General features: G+C 44.7%; 1 protein-coding gene and 1 long non-coding RNA gene across 2 annotated transcripts in view; one reads left to right on the forward strand and one right to left on the reverse strand.

Moving 5' to 3' along the window:
* Window positions 1-11292, forward strand: part of PBLD (phenazine biosynthesis like protein domain containing) — a 27215-nt gene extending 15923 nt beyond the window's left edge. The window contains exons 3-10 of the mRNA XM_084904303.1: window positions 91-190; window positions 912-1010; window positions 3072-3181; window positions 3259-3288; window positions 4365-4453; window positions 4751-4929; window positions 9214-9276; window positions 10451-11292. Coding sequence (XP_084760429.1) covers window positions 91-190; window positions 912-1010; window positions 3072-3181; window positions 3259-3288; window positions 4365-4453; window positions 4751-4929; window positions 9214-9276; window positions 10451-10563 — 783 coding nt within the window. The 3' untranslated portion in view covers window positions 10564-11292. The remainder of the gene's footprint in view (window positions 1-90; window positions 191-911; window positions 1011-3071; window positions 3182-3258; window positions 3289-4364; window positions 4454-4750; window positions 4930-9213; window positions 9277-10450) is intronic.
* LOC311632596 overlaps window positions 1-20455 on the reverse strand; it is a 43868-nt gene that overhangs the window by 4933 nt on the left and 18480 nt on the right. Inside the window, exons 2-4 of the long non-coding RNA XR_014796811.1 lie at window positions 8787-8960; window positions 8158-8291; window positions 865-994 (exon numbers count right to left, since the gene is read on the reverse strand). This is a non-coding gene — a long non-coding RNA (uncharacterized lncRNA). The remainder of the gene's footprint in view (window positions 1-864; window positions 995-8157; window positions 8292-8786; window positions 8961-20455) is intronic.

Below are 20455 nucleotides of genomic sequence, written 5' to 3' on the forward strand. Positions count from 1 at the left end.
TTAACTGATAGCAGTCACTGTCCAAGGACTGAACCAAGGAAGTCTGATTTGTGTTTCTGGAGTCTCAATGACCTTTTGTTTCTAACTTAGAAACTGGATGAAGACATGCATCAAAAAATTGCCAGGGAAATGAACCTCTCAGAAACCGCCTTTATCCGAAAACTGCACCCAACTGACAGCTTCACACAAAGTCAGTAAGCTTTTTGTCTCTTCTTTGTCTTTTAAAATATCGTTAAATTGATTGGGGTGACATTGGCCAACAGGAACATACAGGCTTGAGGTGTGGGCTTCTATGTCACAGATCTGTATATTGCACCACGTGCCCACCACCCAAAGTCCAATCGTCTCCTGTCACCTTAAATAAGCATTCTTTAAAAAAAAAATATATATATATATATATATCATCGATCAGCCTCTTGCACACCCCCTACTGGGGATGTGCCCCCCCTACTGGGGATGTGCCCGCAACCAAGGTACATGCCCTTGACCGGAATCGAACCCAGGACCTTTCAGTCCCCAAGCTGACACTCTATCCACTGAGCCAAACTGGTTTTGGCTAAATAAGTATTCTAAAAAACCTTTCTTGAATGGTAGAAGCTGCTTTTCCAGGGGGAGGGTGATAATTTAAGGGCAACGCCCATTTGTTATTTGCATGCAGACAGGAGAGCGAGGGGGAGATTTTGATTTGGTTCTCAGTTCATCTGGGGGGTGGGGTTGGTTGATTTGAAAGTTTCAGCCTGACCTAGCACCAAGGAGCCCTGGGATGTATGCTTAGAGTTCACTCCTCACAACATGTTTCAGCAATTAATTCACGCTGACGAAAAATTCTGAAGAGAATAAGGAAAGGAAAAGTTTGCGACTCACTTGTACGGGACTGATCTTGTCTCTCTCTGGCTTGTCTTTCCCTGAAGGTTCCTGCTTCGGATTAAGGTGGTTCACACCGGCGAGTGAGGTCCCTCTCTGTGGTCACGCTACCCTGGCTTCTGCAGCTGTGCTGTTTCACAAAATAAGTAATGTGATTTAAAAAATGAGCCCATCACTTAGCAAATAGTTTTTTTTGTTTTTGTTTTTGTTTTCTTAATTCTCATACTCTTTGTGATGAACACTGGAATGGGACGTTGCAGTTTATTTCATGTAAAACATTATCCAGAATAAAAAACAGCCCCCTGCAATAACGCTGGCCTTTCTGAGGATGTGTCAGACACGTTGGAAAGCCACGGCGTTGCTCCGTGGATGGTTTACTGTAAACCTGGAGTCTTCGGGCTCTGTGGAGGGGAGCCTACAGGCAGAACAGGTGCCATACGTGATATCGGGGACCCCAAAGGCACACTTTGCCCTCAATATGTCCCCACCCGCACTGAAACAAGAGCTTATTTACTCTGAATTATATTTATTTATGTATTTTATATTTTTATTGATTTCAGAGAGGAAGAGAGAGGGAGAAACATCAATGGTGAGAGAGAATCCTTGATTGGCTGCTTCCTGCACGCCCCCTACTGGGAATACAGCCCGCAACCTGGGCATGTGTCCTTGACCAGAATTGAACCTGGGACCCCTCAGTCCACAGGCCGACACTCTATCTACTGAGCCAGACTGGCTAGGGCTGCTCTGAGTTTTAAAGATCCATGCACCCAACTACTTACAACTACTACTTACAACTACTGCAGCACCTAATCCTTAATCCTACCAATTTCCATCCAAGCTGCATATACAATAGGTAAAGGTGAGGGCTTTGTGGGAACAGGGCAGAAGAGAGATGCCTGGCAATGCCCTAAATCAGAGTAGGAAGCAGCTATGAACATGTTTAGACAACATGCAGAAGTAAACAGGATGATGTGGCAGGACCACTGTAAGAAGCGGGGAGTTAGAAAGGAGGCTCTTCGGAGAACTGCTTTAAATGGGGACAGGAAGGGAAGGGATTGGAGGGCAGCTTCCACCAGGGTGCAGGACACATTCCGGGACACATCTGCATGCTAGAGGAACTGCGGGCAACAGTCTTGGGATCAATATTGATAGGGGAGTAAAGAAAGGATTAAACAGAGGAAGAAGTTGAACTGCAAAGTGGTTTTACAGGAATATTAGGGCGGGAAAAACAATTATGTCCCAAATCTCTGTTTTCACCAAGAATGTTATGCACATTGAAGTCAGATATGTGGCTCAAGTTGTATCAGAAACACGGAGGGAGGGCTATGATATCAGCATTTATAGTCTAATCTTTAAATCAAAATGTTATGTCTAGCTTGGTTTATTTAAAACAAACCTAGTTTGTTCCTATCAGATTGTTGTTCATAACTTGTATGTTCTATTTGTCATCTACTGTATAAACTGATTAGTAGAGCTTATAAGTCTAAACTAATTGTATAAATATATTAATTTAATAGAAAACATAGCATTTCTATGAGTCAGGCTTAATTATTACCCTATTTTATTGGTAAATTAAAATTGATATAGATTGAACTATTACCTCACTTTGTTGATGTGGAAATTGAAGTTTAAGCAGGTTAAGTAATTTGCTTAAGGGTATAGCTAGGAAGCGTAAGGAGCTGGGATGTGAAGCCTTGAAGTATGATGCCAAGTCTAATCAATCATGTTCCTGGTTCTCAAATTAGAATCCAGTGAGGGACCCCACTGTAGACCCAGCAAACCAGATGTGGGCAGCACTGCTAGAGAATCTGAGACAACACAATGGTGTCTGAAACAGACTTATAAGCACACTAGAGGCCCGGGGTACGGATTCGTGCACTGGTGGAGGGTATGGCCTGCAGAATTGGCCCACTGTGGGAACGCCACTCATCCCGGTCAGCGAGCGGCACTCCCACTGTGGAAGCGCACTGACCACCAGGGGACAGCTCCTGTGTTGAGCGTGTGCCCCTGGTGGTCAGTGTGCATCATAGTGACTGGCCTAGCAGTTGTTCTGGTCATTCCACCATTCTGTTGTTGGAGATATATATATCTATCTATCTCAACGTTTATTTCCCCATTTCATGATTCCTTTTCAAACAGTTTTATGATCAACAAAATAAGACTATTTTTTTCCCCTTTATTTTATTTTATTTTTTTATTTTTGCCAGAAAATGTGAATAGCACTCTAACCTTTGTCACACTGAGTGGGGAACTAAAGGCCAGAAAAGTGGAGGATGGTATCGTCCTGGACTTGCCTCTTTACCCAGCCCATTACCAGGTCAGCTCTTTTGAATTGGTAAATTGTGTACAGACAGAGTGACTGTTTTATAATGGTTTGTCTTTTTCCCCATCTAGGACGTCCATGAAGTAAAGGACTTGATAAAGGTTAGTGACAAGAATCAAGCCTGAGCTCATGTTATTTGAACACTTGTTAGTATTTGAACACAAAGATTTGGTACCATTTGATCCCCAAAGACAGGCCTGCTACCGGTATCAGTGTTCCAATTTAAGCTGGAATGAACAGCAAGCAGTGCATTGAGGTCTGAATTGTAATACTGAATCTATCTGGTGAGAAGATTGACCAGTTTTCCCTGACTCTTCATTGTCAACATTAGCCTCCCTGGCAGTGTGGGGAGAACTATTTAAAGCATAATGGCAGGAATGGAAAATATTCAGAGTTCTTTCTACCTTGTTCATGGTAAAAAAAAAAACCAAAAACTTAACCTGATCTCTCTAAGCCTCAGGGTCAACATTTGCAAAATGGGAATGACGAAGGGTTATTTATCTTATCACGGGTTGTCATTTTGTGTTCCTAGAAACTGGCAATAAGATTCCCAGCTGAGAATTAAACTTTCCAATCACGTAGAACCCATACAGAGAAGGGCTGGTTGACCCTTTAGAGACTGGAAGGTCCTGGAGAGCCGGAGGGATCTGGTGCTGGGATTTGTTTCCAGAGAGAGGGATACTGATTAGCTATTTGCATATAAGGGTTTTATATACAATATATAGATAATAAAAGCATAATATGCTAATTAGACCAGATGTCCTTCCAGACGAAGCTGGGCTGCGAGGGAAGCCCGGGTCCCGGGTGCGGGAGGGAAGCCAGTGCTGGCAGCCAGGGGAAGGAAGGCCTCTGGTTGGAAATGAACAAAATTATGTGTGTGTGACCCTGGGCCTCTCTAGGTCTTTCTTCTGATCTGGGGGGGAAATACCCATTTGAAGGAGTTGTGTGTTCAGACACATATTAACACTCGGGAATAATGTCTCTTTGGCTCGGAAAGGGTAAGCTCAGTTCCTTTCACGGCCTCTTTAATCACCAGGAAACTGGCCTTTTCCTTGGGCAACACCTTACGCCCAGAAACCTCACTAAAACTTGGGGACTGGGGACCACGGGTGGGCCTGGCACTCTGGCGATGTGCAGAAAGGTCATTTCCTGAAAAGCCTTTGGTCTGTCTTCACAGACTGCCATAGGCGACACAATGATCCAGGACATCCGCTACTCCCCAGACACCCGGAAGCTCCTTGTCCGGCTCAGTGACGCTTACGACAGGTGAGCGAGAGTTTTGGCTTCGTCACCTCTTTGGAGAGGGCCAAGCACCCCCTTTTACAGCCCTGGCGTGGTCTGGCTGTGCTCTGTCCAGGCAAACCATGATTTCTGCAGCCCGAGAGCTTCGTGCTCAGGTAGGAAGGTATTCCGCTTGCTCCTCCCTCCTGCTCCTGCTGATGCACGTGGGTCAGCCACACCCTGGCCTGCTTTATGGAGTCTACGTGGTGGTGGGGTGTGTGTGTGTGTGTGTGTGTGTGTGTGGAATGGGGTTTGTCCTAATCCATCCCATTTATGAACCAGGTCATTTCTGGAGAACCTGAAAGTGAGCACACAGGATCTGCTGCAAATAGAGAACACAGGGAAGGTGAGAGGACTCATTCTCACCCTCAAAGGAGAGCCCGGTGGGCAGACCCAAGCATTCGACTTTTACTCCAGATATTTCGCACCCTGGGTTGGTGTGGCAGAAGACCCTGTGACAGGTACTTTCTGATGTGGGTCCTGGGGAGGGTTAAACACTGAAGGGGGTGGGTAACAAAGAGCTGTTTAAGCGTTGTCCTTCATGTGACCCTTCAGATGGCGTGGGTTTTGAGCTGTCTTTGTTTTCCAACCTCCCCACCCCATCCCTTCACATAAAAACGCAGAATTAGGAGAATCCAAGATGGCTGCCCAGGTAAACACCTAACCGCAGCCGCACACAACAATTTCAATAAAATACAACTAATATATAAAATGGACATTACCCAGAACTACAGGAAAGTCGACTGACTGGAAATTCTACAACGAGAAGCAAGGAGAAAACAGAAGGAAGCGCGGAGGAGCTGGAAAAGCCTAAGGTATAGAGACAAGCTGCGCGCGGAGAGGACGGAGCCAGAGAGCAGGGGCGGCTGAGTGCCTGGCTGGCATGCCCTAGCGGGAAGGAGATAAAAGCTCTGTGCTGAACCCCAGACCCAACAGCGCTGAACCCCAGTTCTAGGCCAGACCCTGGGAACCCAGGCTCAAACAGAGGGAGCCGGGGCTGTGAGGCAGAATCCCAGGGGAGCGGCGAAAGGCAGAACCCCTGGAGGCGCGCACATTGTGTGCAGAGGACGGACTGTTGACTCTGTTGCTAGATTGCCCTGGCAGGATGGAGACAAAGGCTCCGGACTGTGCTGGGCCCCAGTTCCGACTGCTCTGAACCCCATTTCTAGGCCAGACCCCGGGGACCCAGGCTCATCCATAGGGAGCTGGGCTGTAAGGCGGAACCTTGGGGGAGCGGCGAAAGGAGGTCCCGGAGGCGCGCACATTGCGCACAGAGAAGGGACGGTTGGCTGTGCCGCGGGATTGCCCTGGTGGGAAGGAGACAAAAGCTCTGGACTGCTCTGAACGCCACCTCCAACTCCACTTCCAACTGAACTGAACCCCAGTTCCGGGCTCATTGGGGGAGAGCCTAGACTGTTTGGTAGCAGGCGAAAATCGAGGGCACCTTTCTCTCAGAGGTGCTTGCAATGAGTACTGAAGGGTGGGGCTGACGGAAGCCAAGGCTGTAGGCTCCACCCTGAAACCCCGCCCATCAGGGAAGCTGCAAAAATGCCGAGACAAGAAAATAGATCACAAACGAAAGAAATGGAGGACAAAAAGCGACTGGATATAGAGTTCAAATCTACACTTATAAGGTTTTTCAAGAATTTCCTAGAAAAGGTCGATAAGACCTATGAGGATATGAAAAGGGATCAACTAGAATTAATAAGGAATCAACAAGAAATAATAAGGGATCAACAAGAAATAAAGAATACATTGTCTGAAATAAAAAATATTATTCAGAGTCCTAAAAACAAAATGGAAGATCGCAAGAATCAAGTCAAAGATTTGGAACATAAAGAGCCAGAAGACACTCTTCCGCAGAAGCAAGAAGGCAAGAATCCAGAAAATTGAAGATAATGTAAGAAACCTCTGGGACAACTTCAAGCGAACCAACATCAGAATTATGGGGGTCCCAGAAGATGAGAGAGAGCAAGATATTGAAAACATACTGAAAGAAATAGTGACAGAAAACTTCCCCCACCTGGTGAAAGAATTAGACTTACCAGTCCAGGAAGCGCACAGAACTCCAAACAAAAGGAATCCAAAGAGGACCACACCAAGACAAATCATAATTAAAATTCCAAGAGCAAAAGACAAAGAGAAAATATTAAAAGCAGCAAGAGCAAAGAAGGTAGTTACCTATACAGGAGCACCTATACGGTTGTCAGCTGATTTCTCAACAGAAACCATGCAGGCCAGATGGGAATGGTAAGAAATATTCAAGGTGATGAATAGTAAGAACCTACAGCCAAAGATAATCTACCCAGCAAAGCTATCACTCAGAATCGAAGGCCAGATAAAGAGCTTCACTAATAAAAAAAAGTTAAAGGAGTTCATCACCACCAAACCAGAATTATATGAATTGCTGAAGGGGGTTCTTTTGGAAGAGAAAGTAAATAAAGATAAAAATTATGAACAACAAATACATAACTATCAACAAGTGAATCTAAAAACCAAGGAAATTAAAAAAAAATCTGATGAACAATATTAACTGTTGAATATAATAGAATCAGGGGTATGGAAGGGGAGTGAACTGACGATTCTTGGGGAAAAGGGGAGAGGGGGATGTGGGAAGAGACTGAACATAAACTGTGCACCTATGGATGAGGACAATGGGGGGTGGGGATAGGGCAGAGGGTGGGGTGGGAACCTGGTGGAGGAGAGCAATGGAGGGGGGCGGGGGGAAAGAGGAACATTTGCAATAATATGAACAATAAAGATTTATTTAAAACAAACAAACAAAACAACAAAACAAAAAAACCCCCGCAGAATTAAGGAAGTAATATAGTCCTGGCCAGTGTTGCTCAATGGCTAGAGTGTCAGCCTGCACACCTAAAGGTCTTGGGTTTCATTTCCAGTCAAGGGCACGTACCTGGGTTGCAGGTTCGATCCCTGGCACTGGTTGGGGAAGGTGCAGGAGGCAACCAATTGATGTGTCTCTCTCATATTGATGTTCCCTCCTTCCCCCTCCCTCTTTTCCATCCTCTAAAAATCAAAGGGAAAATATTCTCACCACTCCCCTCTCCTCCATAAAAAGGAAGCAGTATAGCAGAGTTAAACCTTAGTGTCAGACAGCCTTGGTTTGCTTCCTAGCTTTCTAGCTGTTGACCTTGGGCAAATGGCTTAACTTGTTTTTTAAAAAAGATTTTTGATTGATTTTTAGAGAGGGTGGGAGGGAGAGGGAAAGAGAGAGAAAGAAACATCAATGTGATAGTGAAACATTGATCAGCTGCCTCCTACACACCCCACACGGCAATCGAGCCTGCAACCCGAGCATGTGCCCTGACCAGGAATTGAACCAGCAACCTTTCCATGCATGAGACGATGCCCAACCAACTGAGCCACACCTTCCAGGGCGTAACTTTTAAAAGTTTCCATTCCCTCCTCTATAAAATACAGAGAATATTTCATAGGGCTGTGGTTGGCAAGCGACTCTTTGGCCCCCTGAGTGTGGCTCTTCCACAAAATACCACAGCCTGGGCGAGTCTATTTTGAAGAAGTGGCGTTAGAAGAAGTTTAAGTTTAAAAAATTTGGCTCTCAAAAGAAATTTCAATCGTTGTACTGCTGATATTTGGCTCTGTTGACTAATGAGTCTGCCGACCACTGCCATAGGGTTATGCAAATCCAATGCCAGTTAAGTACTTACCTCAGTGCAAAGAGTGGGCTGAGCAGCAAAAGGGGGCGATGAGGAGGCTGGCACATGGGATGGTGGCCAGGGCAGAAGGAGGCTGGGCAGACTGTCTGGTCAGATGGCAGGGGCTGGGATGACTTAGTTACTCTCTGAGGAACAAAACATGTGAAATTCAAAGCTCAGTAAGCAAGCACTTTTTAGATGTCAGGAAAATGCCCAAATGACATCCAAACAGGCCAACTCAACCCTTTCCCCATGGAATAGAAGTTCTGAGTGGATCTGCACAGCTGCTTTACAAAGATTTTAGTTGGCACAGAGGGCAAGTTTTTCCCTGAAACGATGCTTTTCTACAGCAGAAAGGTCTTGCACAGTGATGACCAACCATCTCAGTTTGCTTAAAATTGAGGGATTTTTCAGCATACAGGGCCTTTGGTGCTAAAACCAGGACAGTCTCAGGGAATTGGGAGAGTTGGTCATGCCATGTGGACCTCCCATAACATTTAGTAAGTTTTCCTGAAGGAGGGGCTCTTTCCATCCCAGCCTTTTCTGCCCCATAGACTTTTCTGCCAGTTATTACTTTACAGTTCATTCCTTCATTTCACTATCCACTCTCTGATCTTGGGCACAATTATCTTAAAAAATACCTCACTGAAGGACAGATCTTTGGCCACCAAAATGTGTGCTTGATGGAGATTTTGGATTTTGTCAGAGTTCCACCTTTCCTTGCGTGTGCATCCCAGGAGCAAGCGGATGGTCTCTCTTGAAGGAGGTAGATTTAAGAGAGGGACTGGATTTTCCTATCATGGGCTGACCGTGACCTGTAGACAGGACAAGAATGAAAACCTGCAGTTTAATTCAGCTTTCAGAAAGTGTAAAACATTGCAAATGTATCATTTGAAGGAGCTTATCCATACATCCTGTGTCTTCCTCTCCAGCTCCATTCATAATGCCACACTCTGCTGTGGCCATGCCAAATAATGACCAACTAGTTGATTGCAACTGCTTATAAATTTACCCCAAAGTTGCCCCTGTTTCCCTTATGCTGTATCATAACTTCCCATTTCTTTTAAGGGTCTGCCCACACTGTTCTCAGCAGCTACTGGTCCCAAGAACTGGGGAAGAAAGAGATGCGTGGTAAGACAGCTCTTTTTCAATTAAAAAAAAAAAAAGCCTAATCTTAAACGAATATTCCTTCTCAAATCTAAAATGTACTTGAAGACATGTTTCGTATCACCGACATGAAAATGAAAGGTTTTTAAATTCCTTCACCCTAATCTCTCTACTCTAAATATCCTGTACCCCAAACACATTCTACCCGTTTCTCCCAACACATAGACACACTTCTCGTACAGTAAGTGCCCAATGAACGTTTGTTGAGTAAAATTAACCAGCTGTGTAGCTCTGGCCCAGAGAAGTTATCTATGATGTGCAGATGGAGATTGGATAATCGGTAAGGTTCCTTACTGCTATTACTAGCCACAGGGTTGAATCATACAAATTGCTTTTGAACCAAGTCCCTTGGTGATTAATATATATTTTCTCAGGGGCAGAGAAAATGGACCTCAGACAATGGAGACTACATAACCAAATTAGGAGTCCAACTCTAGAGGTCTTCCTCAGTGGCAGGGTTAGGCCTCCGTGAGCCTGATTTGGGGAGAGCAGGTGGCTGCTCCTAGGTGAGACCAGTTACTCCCCTAAGCACTGAGCTCCAGGAAGGCTTAGTCGGTACCTCTTGTCTGCCTGACACGTGTGGTTGCTTGGTAACCACAAGAATGAATGAGATCCCTTTGTCTTATTCAGGCCTGGAAAGACGGGCCTTCTCAGGAGGGCCAAGACCTCCTAGACATCTTTATCTTCCTAGACCTGCATCTGTCTTTTCACATGTCCTTGCTCACCCCGAGACAGAGCCAGGCAGGAAGTGGGGTGGGGTGGGCGTTGCAGGAGGTGCTGGAGGAAGTAGCTCAGGAAGAGAAGGCCTGGAGCTGTGTGTTTTGTGGATGAAAGTGCATTTGTGGCCCCCACTCCTCAGGAGAACCGGGTGGGCTGGGCAGCACCATGGACAGGTTTTATCCTTAAAGAATTTTTATTTTTATTTTTTAATTTATTTTTATTTTTTTAAATTTCTTTTAAAAACCTTTTTTATTTATTTTAAACCAAGCAATGTCCTTAAAGAATTTTTAAAGAGTTTATCTTTAAACTGACCCAGGAGGATTCTAGAACTTGCAATAAGAGGCGTCTCACTATTGGCTGTTCATTAAAAAGGGTGAAAATTACCCCCTTAACTTGTGGTTTGTTTTGTTCTCTCCAGCCTTTCAGTGCTCCTCCCGAGGAGGAGAGCTGGCGATTTCCTTGCGCCCCGACGGCCGGGTTGACATTCGGGGCGGCGCCGCGGTTGTCCTGGAGGGCACACTGACAGCCTAGAGGCGCTGTGCCCAGGTGCTGCTCTCCCCGTGACCGTGTCCATGAAGAAAAACATTAAGGGGCTCCCTTAGCAAGCTTGCATAGTAGTCTACTTAATCCTCATGTTAGAAATAGAAAAATGAAGACATATTAATGGGGAGTTAACGTGGGCTCTACCTGTGAGTGTATTTGAAATATAAGTAAGTAACTCGTAATAGGTAGTCACCTTTGATTGTGGCTACTGATCACAGAATGAGGAACAAATGGTTAAAAACAAACCATTTAAATGTAGGTGATTGTGATAGAATATTTTGCAGCCATTAAAAAGATCCAATAACTATGTGGAAATACAGAAAAATATTTCATGATACAATACTAAGAAAGAAGATCACAGATTATAAAATGTTAGCAATGTTATGCTGTCTATGAGAATAGGAATCTATATGGGCAGGATGAGTCATGAAGATGGTGAAAACAGTTCATTTGTGGAGAATAAGATCGGGAATAATGTTAATGTATGTAATAAAGAAGTATTTCCTTCATTGGAACACACATGTTCAATAACCAAAAAAAGAGCATATAAGTAAGTAACTAGAAACCCCAGAAATTTAAAAAATGTATATGTATTAGTATGGTAATAAAATTTAACACTAAAAGTAATGTAATATCTTTATCTTATATATATAGCTTTAGAGTGGTAACTTAAAATGGATTCTTCTCTTACCTTAATAAAATGGGTTTTTAACATAACTTTAAATTCAGTTAAATCTGTAATATTGAGTGCCTATAATTGACTTTGGGTTGGGGACTTTTTCAAGTCATTAAGATGGCAGTTCTCGGCCATCTCAAAAACTGCTGGCTGATCAGTTAGAAATTCCTGTCCCTTTCCCCCGCCACCTTAATGCAACCATGTTTTCTTTTTTCCTTTTGTTAATCCTAATTATAGGATAGGCTTTTATTTTCATTTTCTAAATATGGTTTAAAAAAAGAAATTTAAAGAGAGGAAGGGAGAGGGAGAAGCATGGAGGTGAGAGGGGTAACACTGATAGGATGCCTCCTGCACAGTCCCATCCCCCTCACCGCCACTGGAGATTGAACCTACAGCCTGGGCATGGGCCCTAATCAGGAACTGAACCAGCGACTTCTAGGTGCATGAGATGATGCTCGCCCAAATAAGCCACACTGGATATGTTGTTGTTAATTTTAGAGAGAGAGGAAAGGAAAAAGAGAGAAAACTATTGATGTGAGAGAGAAACATCAATCGGTTGCCTCATGTATGTATGTGCTCCAACCGGGAGACTAACTAGCAACCTAGGTTCTATGCCCTGACCCAGGCGTACAGGATGATGCTTCAACCAACTGAGTCACCAGGTCAAGGCACCATGCTTTTTATTTTTGTTTGTTTTGCTAAGGCATGTGAGAGTGAATTTGTTACAGAAGTAAGCTTGTGTTTCCCCTAATTTGCAATGAAGAGAATAATTCACTAGCTTCAGTACTTTAGCTTACTGAGTAACCAATGACCCAGCACACACTGCACAGCTCACCACAACTCATCGGTTGGTTCTGACACGAAGGGAGAGAATCACTGGAGGGTCTGCCCAACCCAGGACTGAATTTTCTGCATAATTTTATATAAATGCATAGTTGAAAGGGTCTGGATTTTAGCTCTTAAATGTATACCAAGTTCTTTTTCGAAATTATATTTTTACTGATTTCAGAGAGGAAAGGAGACAGAGAGATCAGACCATCAATGATGAGAGAGAATCATTGATTGGTTGCCTCCTATACATCCTCTACTGGGGATCAAGCCCGAAATCTGGTCACGTGACCTGACCGGGAATCGAACCATGACCTCCTGGTTCATAGGCTGACGCTCAACCACTGAGCCACACCAGCTGGGGCGTATGCTAAGTTCTTACTAGCTATTTTTGGGAAATAAGTCCTTGAAATGACTCTAAACTCTTGTTTTTGCCTTAAAGTTGCTATTTGAAGCTTCTGAGTTGATTTTTCACCCTATATTTTCAAACCCTATATTTAGTTTTATAAGCGATTTAAAATTTTCCCATTTAGCAATGGAGAGCTGAGTCAGACTTAGTCAGGGCAACTGTTATATTTAGTGTTTACTCGGTCCACCTGCTGAAGACTGACTGATGGCCACCGTGGCAGCAGTGCTCCCGAAGTGGCCCCAGGGAAGCTGGGGCGGGAGTGGGGGGAGCACAGGCACACGGGACAGATGACAAGAGGAAAGGAAATGACATCTTTAGTTAGCAGGAGCATAGAGCCTCTAGGATTAGCCTCCTGTGCTGATATGAGCTGGGCAGGATGGGGGCACTTCAATATCTCTAGTCCTGCTGGGTTTCTCCTGGCCTCTTCTGCTTCTGCCCGCCTCTTGCCTATCTAATCTTACTGAGAGTGGGCACAGGGGTAAGTGAAGAGAGATCGTTGGAGATGGATCCCAGCACTCAGGTGTAACGTTACCAGTGATTGAAAAAACGCACTCCCAGCAACGTTGGCATCCCTTGGTATACTGAGTTAGAGTGGGTTACACTAATATCTCAATGGCTTAACATAATAACCTTTTATTTGCACTCATGTTATTTGCTTAATTGGCACAGGTCAGGAGGGGGTTCTGTCCATTCTGGTCCTGCAGGGGGCCCAGGCTGATGTGCATTCTGGCATGTCGACATGTGGCCTCCATGGTCGCTGCAGCAGTGGGACAGAGTGTGTGAAAATTGCACTGGGTTTTGGTTCAGAAGTGATAGGTGTCAATTCTACTCACAGCTTATCGACCAAAACTGGTTACACACCCCCCTCTGATAGCAGGGGACCTGAGAAGTGTGGGGAGCTCATGCATATGTCCTGTGTGCAGTAAATATAGCTGCCACCCCGTGGGAAGACTTCCAGACCACTCTGATGGCATTAGTTGGGTATATTCATCACAGTCTGGGGACTCAGGGCTGCAGGCTCAAACGCCTAAAATGTAAACGTACCACATTACATGCAAATTCACATTAACCTAGTGCAGTGGTCTGCAAACTGCAGCTGGGGAACCACATGCGGCTCTTTGGCCCCTTGAGTGTGGCTCTTCCACAAAATACCATGGCCTGGGCGAGTCTACTTTGAAGACGTGGCGTTAGAAGAAGTTTAAGTTTAAAAAATTTGGCTCTCTTGCCGGGACCGGTTTGGCTCAGTGGATAGAGCGTCGGCCTGCGGACTAAAAGGTCCCGGGTTCGATTCCGGGCAAGGGCATGTACCTTGGTTGCGGGCACATCCCCAGTAGGGGGTGTGCAAGAGGCAGCTGATCGATGATTCTCTCTCATCGATGTTTCTGACTCTCTATCCCTCTCTCTTCCTCTCTGTGAAAGATCAATAAAATATATTTAAAAAAAAAAAAATTTGGCTCTCAAAAGAAATTTCAATCGTTGTACTGTTGATATTTGGCTCTGCTGACTGATGAGTTTGCCGACCACTGACGTCGCACATAAAGACTGATATGTAGAGCTAGAATACCAATTGTTTTTGTTGTTGTTAATCCTCACCTGAGGACATTTTCCCATTGATTTTTAGGGGGGGAGGGAGATAGGGGGAGAGACAGAGAGACAAACATCGATGTGAGAGAGAGACATAGATTGGTTGCCTCCTACACGCACCCTAAGTCCTGAAACCAAGGTACATGTCCTTGACTTGAATCAAACCCGGGACACTTCAGTTTGTGGGCAATGCTCTATCCACTGAGCCAAACTGGCTAGCGTTTTGTTTTTGTTTTTTGTAGAATACCAATTCTTAATTTTACACTAAAAAATGTAACCACAGGATGCTTTAGAGCAGAGCATTATCTCCCCATGTGCATTTCTGTTTGGGAAGCCAAATTATAATCAGAAAGCTGCTCGGTGACTGTGGAGCTAAAACAAGCAGTCAGCAAAATGGACCTAAAAGGCAGATGCCATCAAGGTGTGATCAGCTCTCCCCTTTCACAGCGCATTAGAATGTACTTGAAATTAACTTAATACACTCAAGGCAGGGCCATATGTGATCATAGTGTTTAAATATATTTATTTATGAAACAAAAAGGGGAAAAAAACAAAAACTATTTTAAAAAGAAAAAATAAATAAAGGTAAGAAACTTTTACTTTTGGAACAACCATGATCCCTAGTTCAAGACCACACTTTTATCCAGCACCAAGAAAACAGCAGTGCATTCCAGCACTGGAGGAACACTGGTGTAACTGTCCACTATGCTTAATGGGTTAAAGGACTTTCAAGGATACTTTTGACAACACCCAACTTTTGCCCTACACACCACGGCAGCCTGACTCCAAAACGCTCTCAATGACCCCCCCTTCTGCTGTGCCGCCCCTTCCCACACTGCACCAGGGTTGGTCTGTGTGTCCAATAGGATATTCGGAATGGTATGTCCCTGCTGAGATTGGTTATAAAAGACCACCTCTGTGCTGGCCGACTTCTGTGTGGGCCTTTTTCTCTTTCCTCCTCTGTGGGAAGCCAGCTGCCCATTGTGAGCAAGGATCTGAGGCACCTGACCAACAGCCACATGAATGAACCTGGAAGCAGATCCCCAGCTCATCAGGCCTCAGACGCCCACAGTCCTGCTGACAACTGGACGGCAGACTTGTGAGACCCTGTGTCGGAGCACCCAGCTAACCTGTGTCAGATCCCTGACCCACAGGATCCGAGAAAATAAATGTTTGTTGTTTTAAGTCACTAATTAATCTTGCAGCAACAGATAACTAATATGCATGCTATCTTTTAAATTTTATTATGAAAATTTCAAGCACACACCGAAGTAGAGAACCTCTTATGAGCTCCCATGAACCTCCCAGATTCAACAATTTTCAACTCTTGGCCAATTACTATATCTCAACCCACTTCCCCGGCCTCCTGGATTATTCTAAAGCAAATCTCACTCAGACATCGTAAGTGTTTTCATTGCAAATATTTTAATATTTAGCTCTAAAATATAAGGGCTCTTAAAAAAATAGTAACTTCAATACAAATACACATCTAAGGAACACAGACCCTGATTCCTGCCCCCTCAAGTGCTTGTAACCAATGAAGTACGATAAAGATGATGGGGCACCTGTGATTATGTGGACATGATTATCCTATTTAATAAAGAGTTGATATGCTAATTAGACCGAACAGCAGGATGACCGTCCGGACATCCTTCCGGATGACCTTCGGGATGAAGCCAGTGCTGCGAGGGCCGAGCCCCTTGCATGAATTTCGTGCATCGGGCCTCTAGTGTTACATAAGACTGCAGCACCGGTCTCATTGGCATCTCTTTCTCCCTTGCTGGCTCTGAAGAAGTGAGGTCCCACGCTGGGGAACTCTCAAAGTAACTGCAGGTAGCCTTTGGAAGGTCAGGGCTGCCTCTGGTCGATAGCCAGCATGAAGACGAGGCCCTCGGTCCTGTGGTAGCAAGGAACTGAATTCCACCAACCCCCGAGTGAGCTTGGAAGCAGCACTTCCCCTCAGCTGAGTGTTCACATGAGACCGAGACCCCAGCCCACCCTGACACCTGACTGCAGCCTTGCAGAGGACACGCTAAGCCAGGCCAGGTCCTCGGACCCACAGAAACGCATGTGGAATGTGTGGTTTTAAGCCCAGAGTTTGTGGTGATTGCTGTGCAGCAATGGAAAACTATTATAACGTTAAAAAATTAGCAACCATGACTTAATGTTATTGAGTATCCAGTTAATATTTCTACTTCCCTGGTTGTCTCACACATTTCTTATAGTATTTTTATAAGACGCAGTGGCTTCAGCCTGTACTCGTGTGAGATGTGAATTCACCGTATATAACTGGCCTCAGCACAGATCAGCCTCTCTCTCAGGTCCGACCTGGCTGGGCCCTCTTATCTCTCTGAGTAACCTTTCCCAGGGCCTCCACTGCTGACCAGCCCTGTCCTTCCAGTTTGACCAGAATACAGTCAAGCCATCCCATTCCTTTAATGTCGTCAGAAATTGCCAAATACTCCTGAGGTGGGGGCAGGGGGCAAAAGTGACCACCCTGGTCGAGAACCTCTGCTTTAAGTTGTCCTTGTTTTTCTCTTCTCTGATTTTTAAAAATACGTTAACTCTCAGAGGGTAGACTATGTACTACTTTCCAGGTTCTCTCCAAGTTGCTGTTACTCTCATGTGTTCTGAAAGCGAGGTGCCCAGTTAGGATCCGGATTCACAGCCTGTGGGGCGGACCCGCTGGTCAGCAACTGACATGGCTGGCGAACTGTACTTGGCTGTCCCCCGTGCGTAAGACACCAGGCTGGAAGCTGGCAGGTGGAGAGCCAGGGAACGGGCTGCCAAGGGGATTGGAGAGGAGCTTACAGTGCTCTCAAGGGACTCTGAGTGGGGAGGCCAGGCCCATCCTTTCCTGAAAAGATAATGAGCACGCACACTGGTCAGTGATTAGGGTCTACGCGTGGCAGAGACACTGAGAACGGTGGCCGTCAGGGGAGCACTGAGGGCCGAGGCTTAGAAAGACTGGGGCACAAACAACCATTCCGGGATAAAGTACAGGCATGTCTGGGTGTTGTCTACACTTTCTTTTTCTTTTATTTTTTTATAAAATATATTTTATTGATTTTTTACAGAGAAGAAGAGAGAGGGATAGAGAATTAGAAACATCGATGAAAGAAAATCATTGATCAGCTGCCTCTTGCACACCCCCTACTGGGGATGTGCCCGCAACCAAGATACATGCCCTTAACCGGAATTGAACTTGGGACCTTTCAGTCCGAGGGCCAATGCTCTATCCACTGAGCCAAACCGGTTTCGGCTGTCTATACTTTCTACATGTAAAAAGTAGTTGTTAGGTTCTGTTGTGGCAGAGAAAGAAGTAAAAGAAAGGAATTCTTCAACAATCCAGTTGTAAACACAAGGCCAGAGAAATAACCCTAAAAGATATTTTCATTGTTTTTTAACTATTCAAAAACACAGAAAGAACTTGGGCGTCATTCCCCGTGTATGAGGAAGGGTAGAACCGTGAATCTCTAAGTGTGGTCCCCAGACAATCAGCTTCCATACCACCAGGTGGGGGCTGTTAGAAAAGCAAATTCTCAGCTGCTCCTCTCCACTTCCCTCCCCTCCCCATCCCTTACTGAATCAGAAGCTCTGGAGGCAGGATCAGAAATCTGGTTTTTAATAAACCCAGGTGGTTCTGGTGTGTGCTTAAGTTGGAGAACCACTGGTGTCCAGGCCTCTAGAGTGAGCCAGTGTATTCTCCCAAGCAACAATTGTCTATGCGGCTCAGTAACTTCTAAATGTGCGTTCTCTCAAAATCTCCCTGACCGTCCCAGCGTACCTGCTGCTCGGTGCAGTTTTGGAGGAGCTGGAGTTTTCTGTTCGCTTCCAGTTCTGTTCGGCACAGAGAAATTAGCTGTGCTCAGGTGGGAGCTGTTCAGTAATGTGTGGGTAATAAACAGATTAGTTAATCAGCCATGATTTATTAATGATGAATTAATTATGCCTGATTGTGCAGTTCTGCTAGCTAAATGGAGCTTTAAAGGGGTTATTTTATTAATCATCATGGTGCTAATTGCAGACACTTACAGAAGGATCACTAATTAAACATGCAACCATATGCAGAACAAGTTGGGCTGCTGAGACCTGCAAGAATAAGAGACACTGATTTTTTAGGGGAGCTAAAACAAACTTTATTTTGTGCAACATGAGGGAGTTGGCTTAGTAGCGTTAGTCATTCGCTTCAAATTAATATTGCAATCTTTTCCCACGGGAATTGATCCCTACATCCAACAGTGAATAGCACTGTAGTAGAGTCTGTTCAGGGAAAGATTGTTCAGTCTTACTTTCTGTTTCACACACATGCAAACTGCTCTCCTGAGTCTTTGCTAAGCAGAGACCACTGACTGGTGGGCTGGGGCTGAGAGCAGGCCTTAGTGCCAGAGAGCTTCGGGTGAGAGGGAGGCGGTGAACTCTCAGAGACCAGGCACACCCTCTGCACTGGACCACAGCGAGAGGCTTCACAGCTTTGTGCCGTTGGAGCTGAAAATGAAACTGGACTGTTCAGTCAAAGGGGCGTCGGGTAAATGCAAGGAGTTAAAGAACAGGAAAATGGTTTTCGATTTCTAGCTCAAATGGAAGCCATTTCGTGATTTTGGTGTTGTTATGTTTGTTTGGAGTGAAGCCGCATCGGAACACCACCCTCCTAGCACCCTGGCCTGGAGATCCTCACTGTGAGTAGCGAAGGAGGGAGGGAGTGCCCAGCTCCCACAGGAAGCCGAAGTGGCACGGCGCTATCAGGCTTAGCCAAACCGGAACCGATCCCCTGCGAGCCTGGACAAGTCCCGAGGAGGTGGCTGGAGGCCTTGGGTCCCTGCAGGGGCTGCTCCAGGAGCTGACCTAGGATCTGATAGTTGGAGAAGCAGCTCAGAATAACGGGTGCAGGAATATTTATGTCATTTTGGTCTGTTAGGCGATACAGTCAAGTCTGTACGGCATGAGCATATACGGAAAATGTGTGATGAGGGTGATAAGGATGATGGTGATGACAAACTTCAAGGTCGTCCTGATTTTCTTGGAATCCCCCATCCTGCACGTTCTTTTTCCTTACAAATAACGAACTGCCTCAGTACTGTGTATTGAAAAAGAACCATTTTCCTCACTAAATTTCAGTAATGCCTGTATCTTAAATCAAATAACTACCTGTGTGGGTCTTCTGGACTTTCTATTCTGTTCTGCTGGTCTATTTCTCCATCTTCATATCAACACGCTCTCTTAATTAATGTAGCTTTATAGTCAATCTTTGTATCTAGAAATGTAAGTTGGCCAACTCTTGAGGATGAGGTCTTCCAAATCCTGCAAGATCGCATTGAATCTATAGCTCAACCTGAGGAAAGCTGATTTCTTAACATTCAGACTCCCCTCCAAAGACAAGGGAAACAAAAACAGAAATGGGACAACATCACATTAAAAAACTTCTGCACAGCAAAGGAACCCATAAGCAAAACAAAAAAGCAACCAACTGAACTGGAGGAGATATCTGTAAATGACACTTGTGAGAAGGGGTTAATAGCCCAAACATAAAAATAACTCATACAACTCAACAACAACAAATAAAGTAGACAATCTTATTTAAAATTGGGCAGAGGATCTAACTAGACATTTTTCCATGGAAGACATATAGATGACCAACAGGCATATGGAAAAAAAAATGTTCAACATCACCAATTATTAAGAAAATGTAAATATAAAACTACAAGATATCACTGCACACCTGTTAGAATGATTGTTATAAAAAAGACAAAACTAGTAAACAACGAGCGTTGGCCAGGAGGTTGAGAAAAGGGGGTTGAGAAAACCTTTGCACACTGTTGGTGGGAATGTAAATTAGTGCAGCCGCTATGGAACACAGTATGGAGGTTCCTTTAAAAATTAAAAATAGAACTACCATATGGTCCAGCAATTCTTCTTCTTGGTATATATCCAAATATAAAAACATTAATTTGAAAAGTTAAATGCATTTCTATGTTCATTGCAGCATTATTTACAATAGCTTATATGTGGGAAAAACACATTGTGTCCATTGACGAATAAATGGATAAATAAGAAATTCATGCACGGGGGAGGGGGCGTGTCCCTCAGCCCGGCCTGCACCTTCTCCAATCTGGGACCCCTCAGGGTATGTCTACCAGTTTAGGCCCAATCCCACAGGGTGCAGGCCAGGCTGAGGAACCCCCACCTCCATGCACAAATTCCATGCACTGGGCCTCCAGTACCTGAATAAAAATGGTGAGAATGAACATCTTTGTGTTGTTCCTAACTGTGGGAGAAAATGTTAGCTACTTCACCACTGAATATGATGTTAATTATAGCTTTTCTATAGATATTTTATATCAGAATAAGGAATTTTCCTTCTATCCTTAGTTTGCTGAGATAAA

The sequence above is a fragment of the Pipistrellus hanaki genome, assembly GCF_964339955.1.
Source record: "Pipistrellus hanaki genome assembly, chromosome: 14".
Taxonomy (NCBI): Eukaryota; Metazoa; Chordata; class Mammalia; order Chiroptera; family Vespertilionidae; genus Pipistrellus; species Pipistrellus hanaki.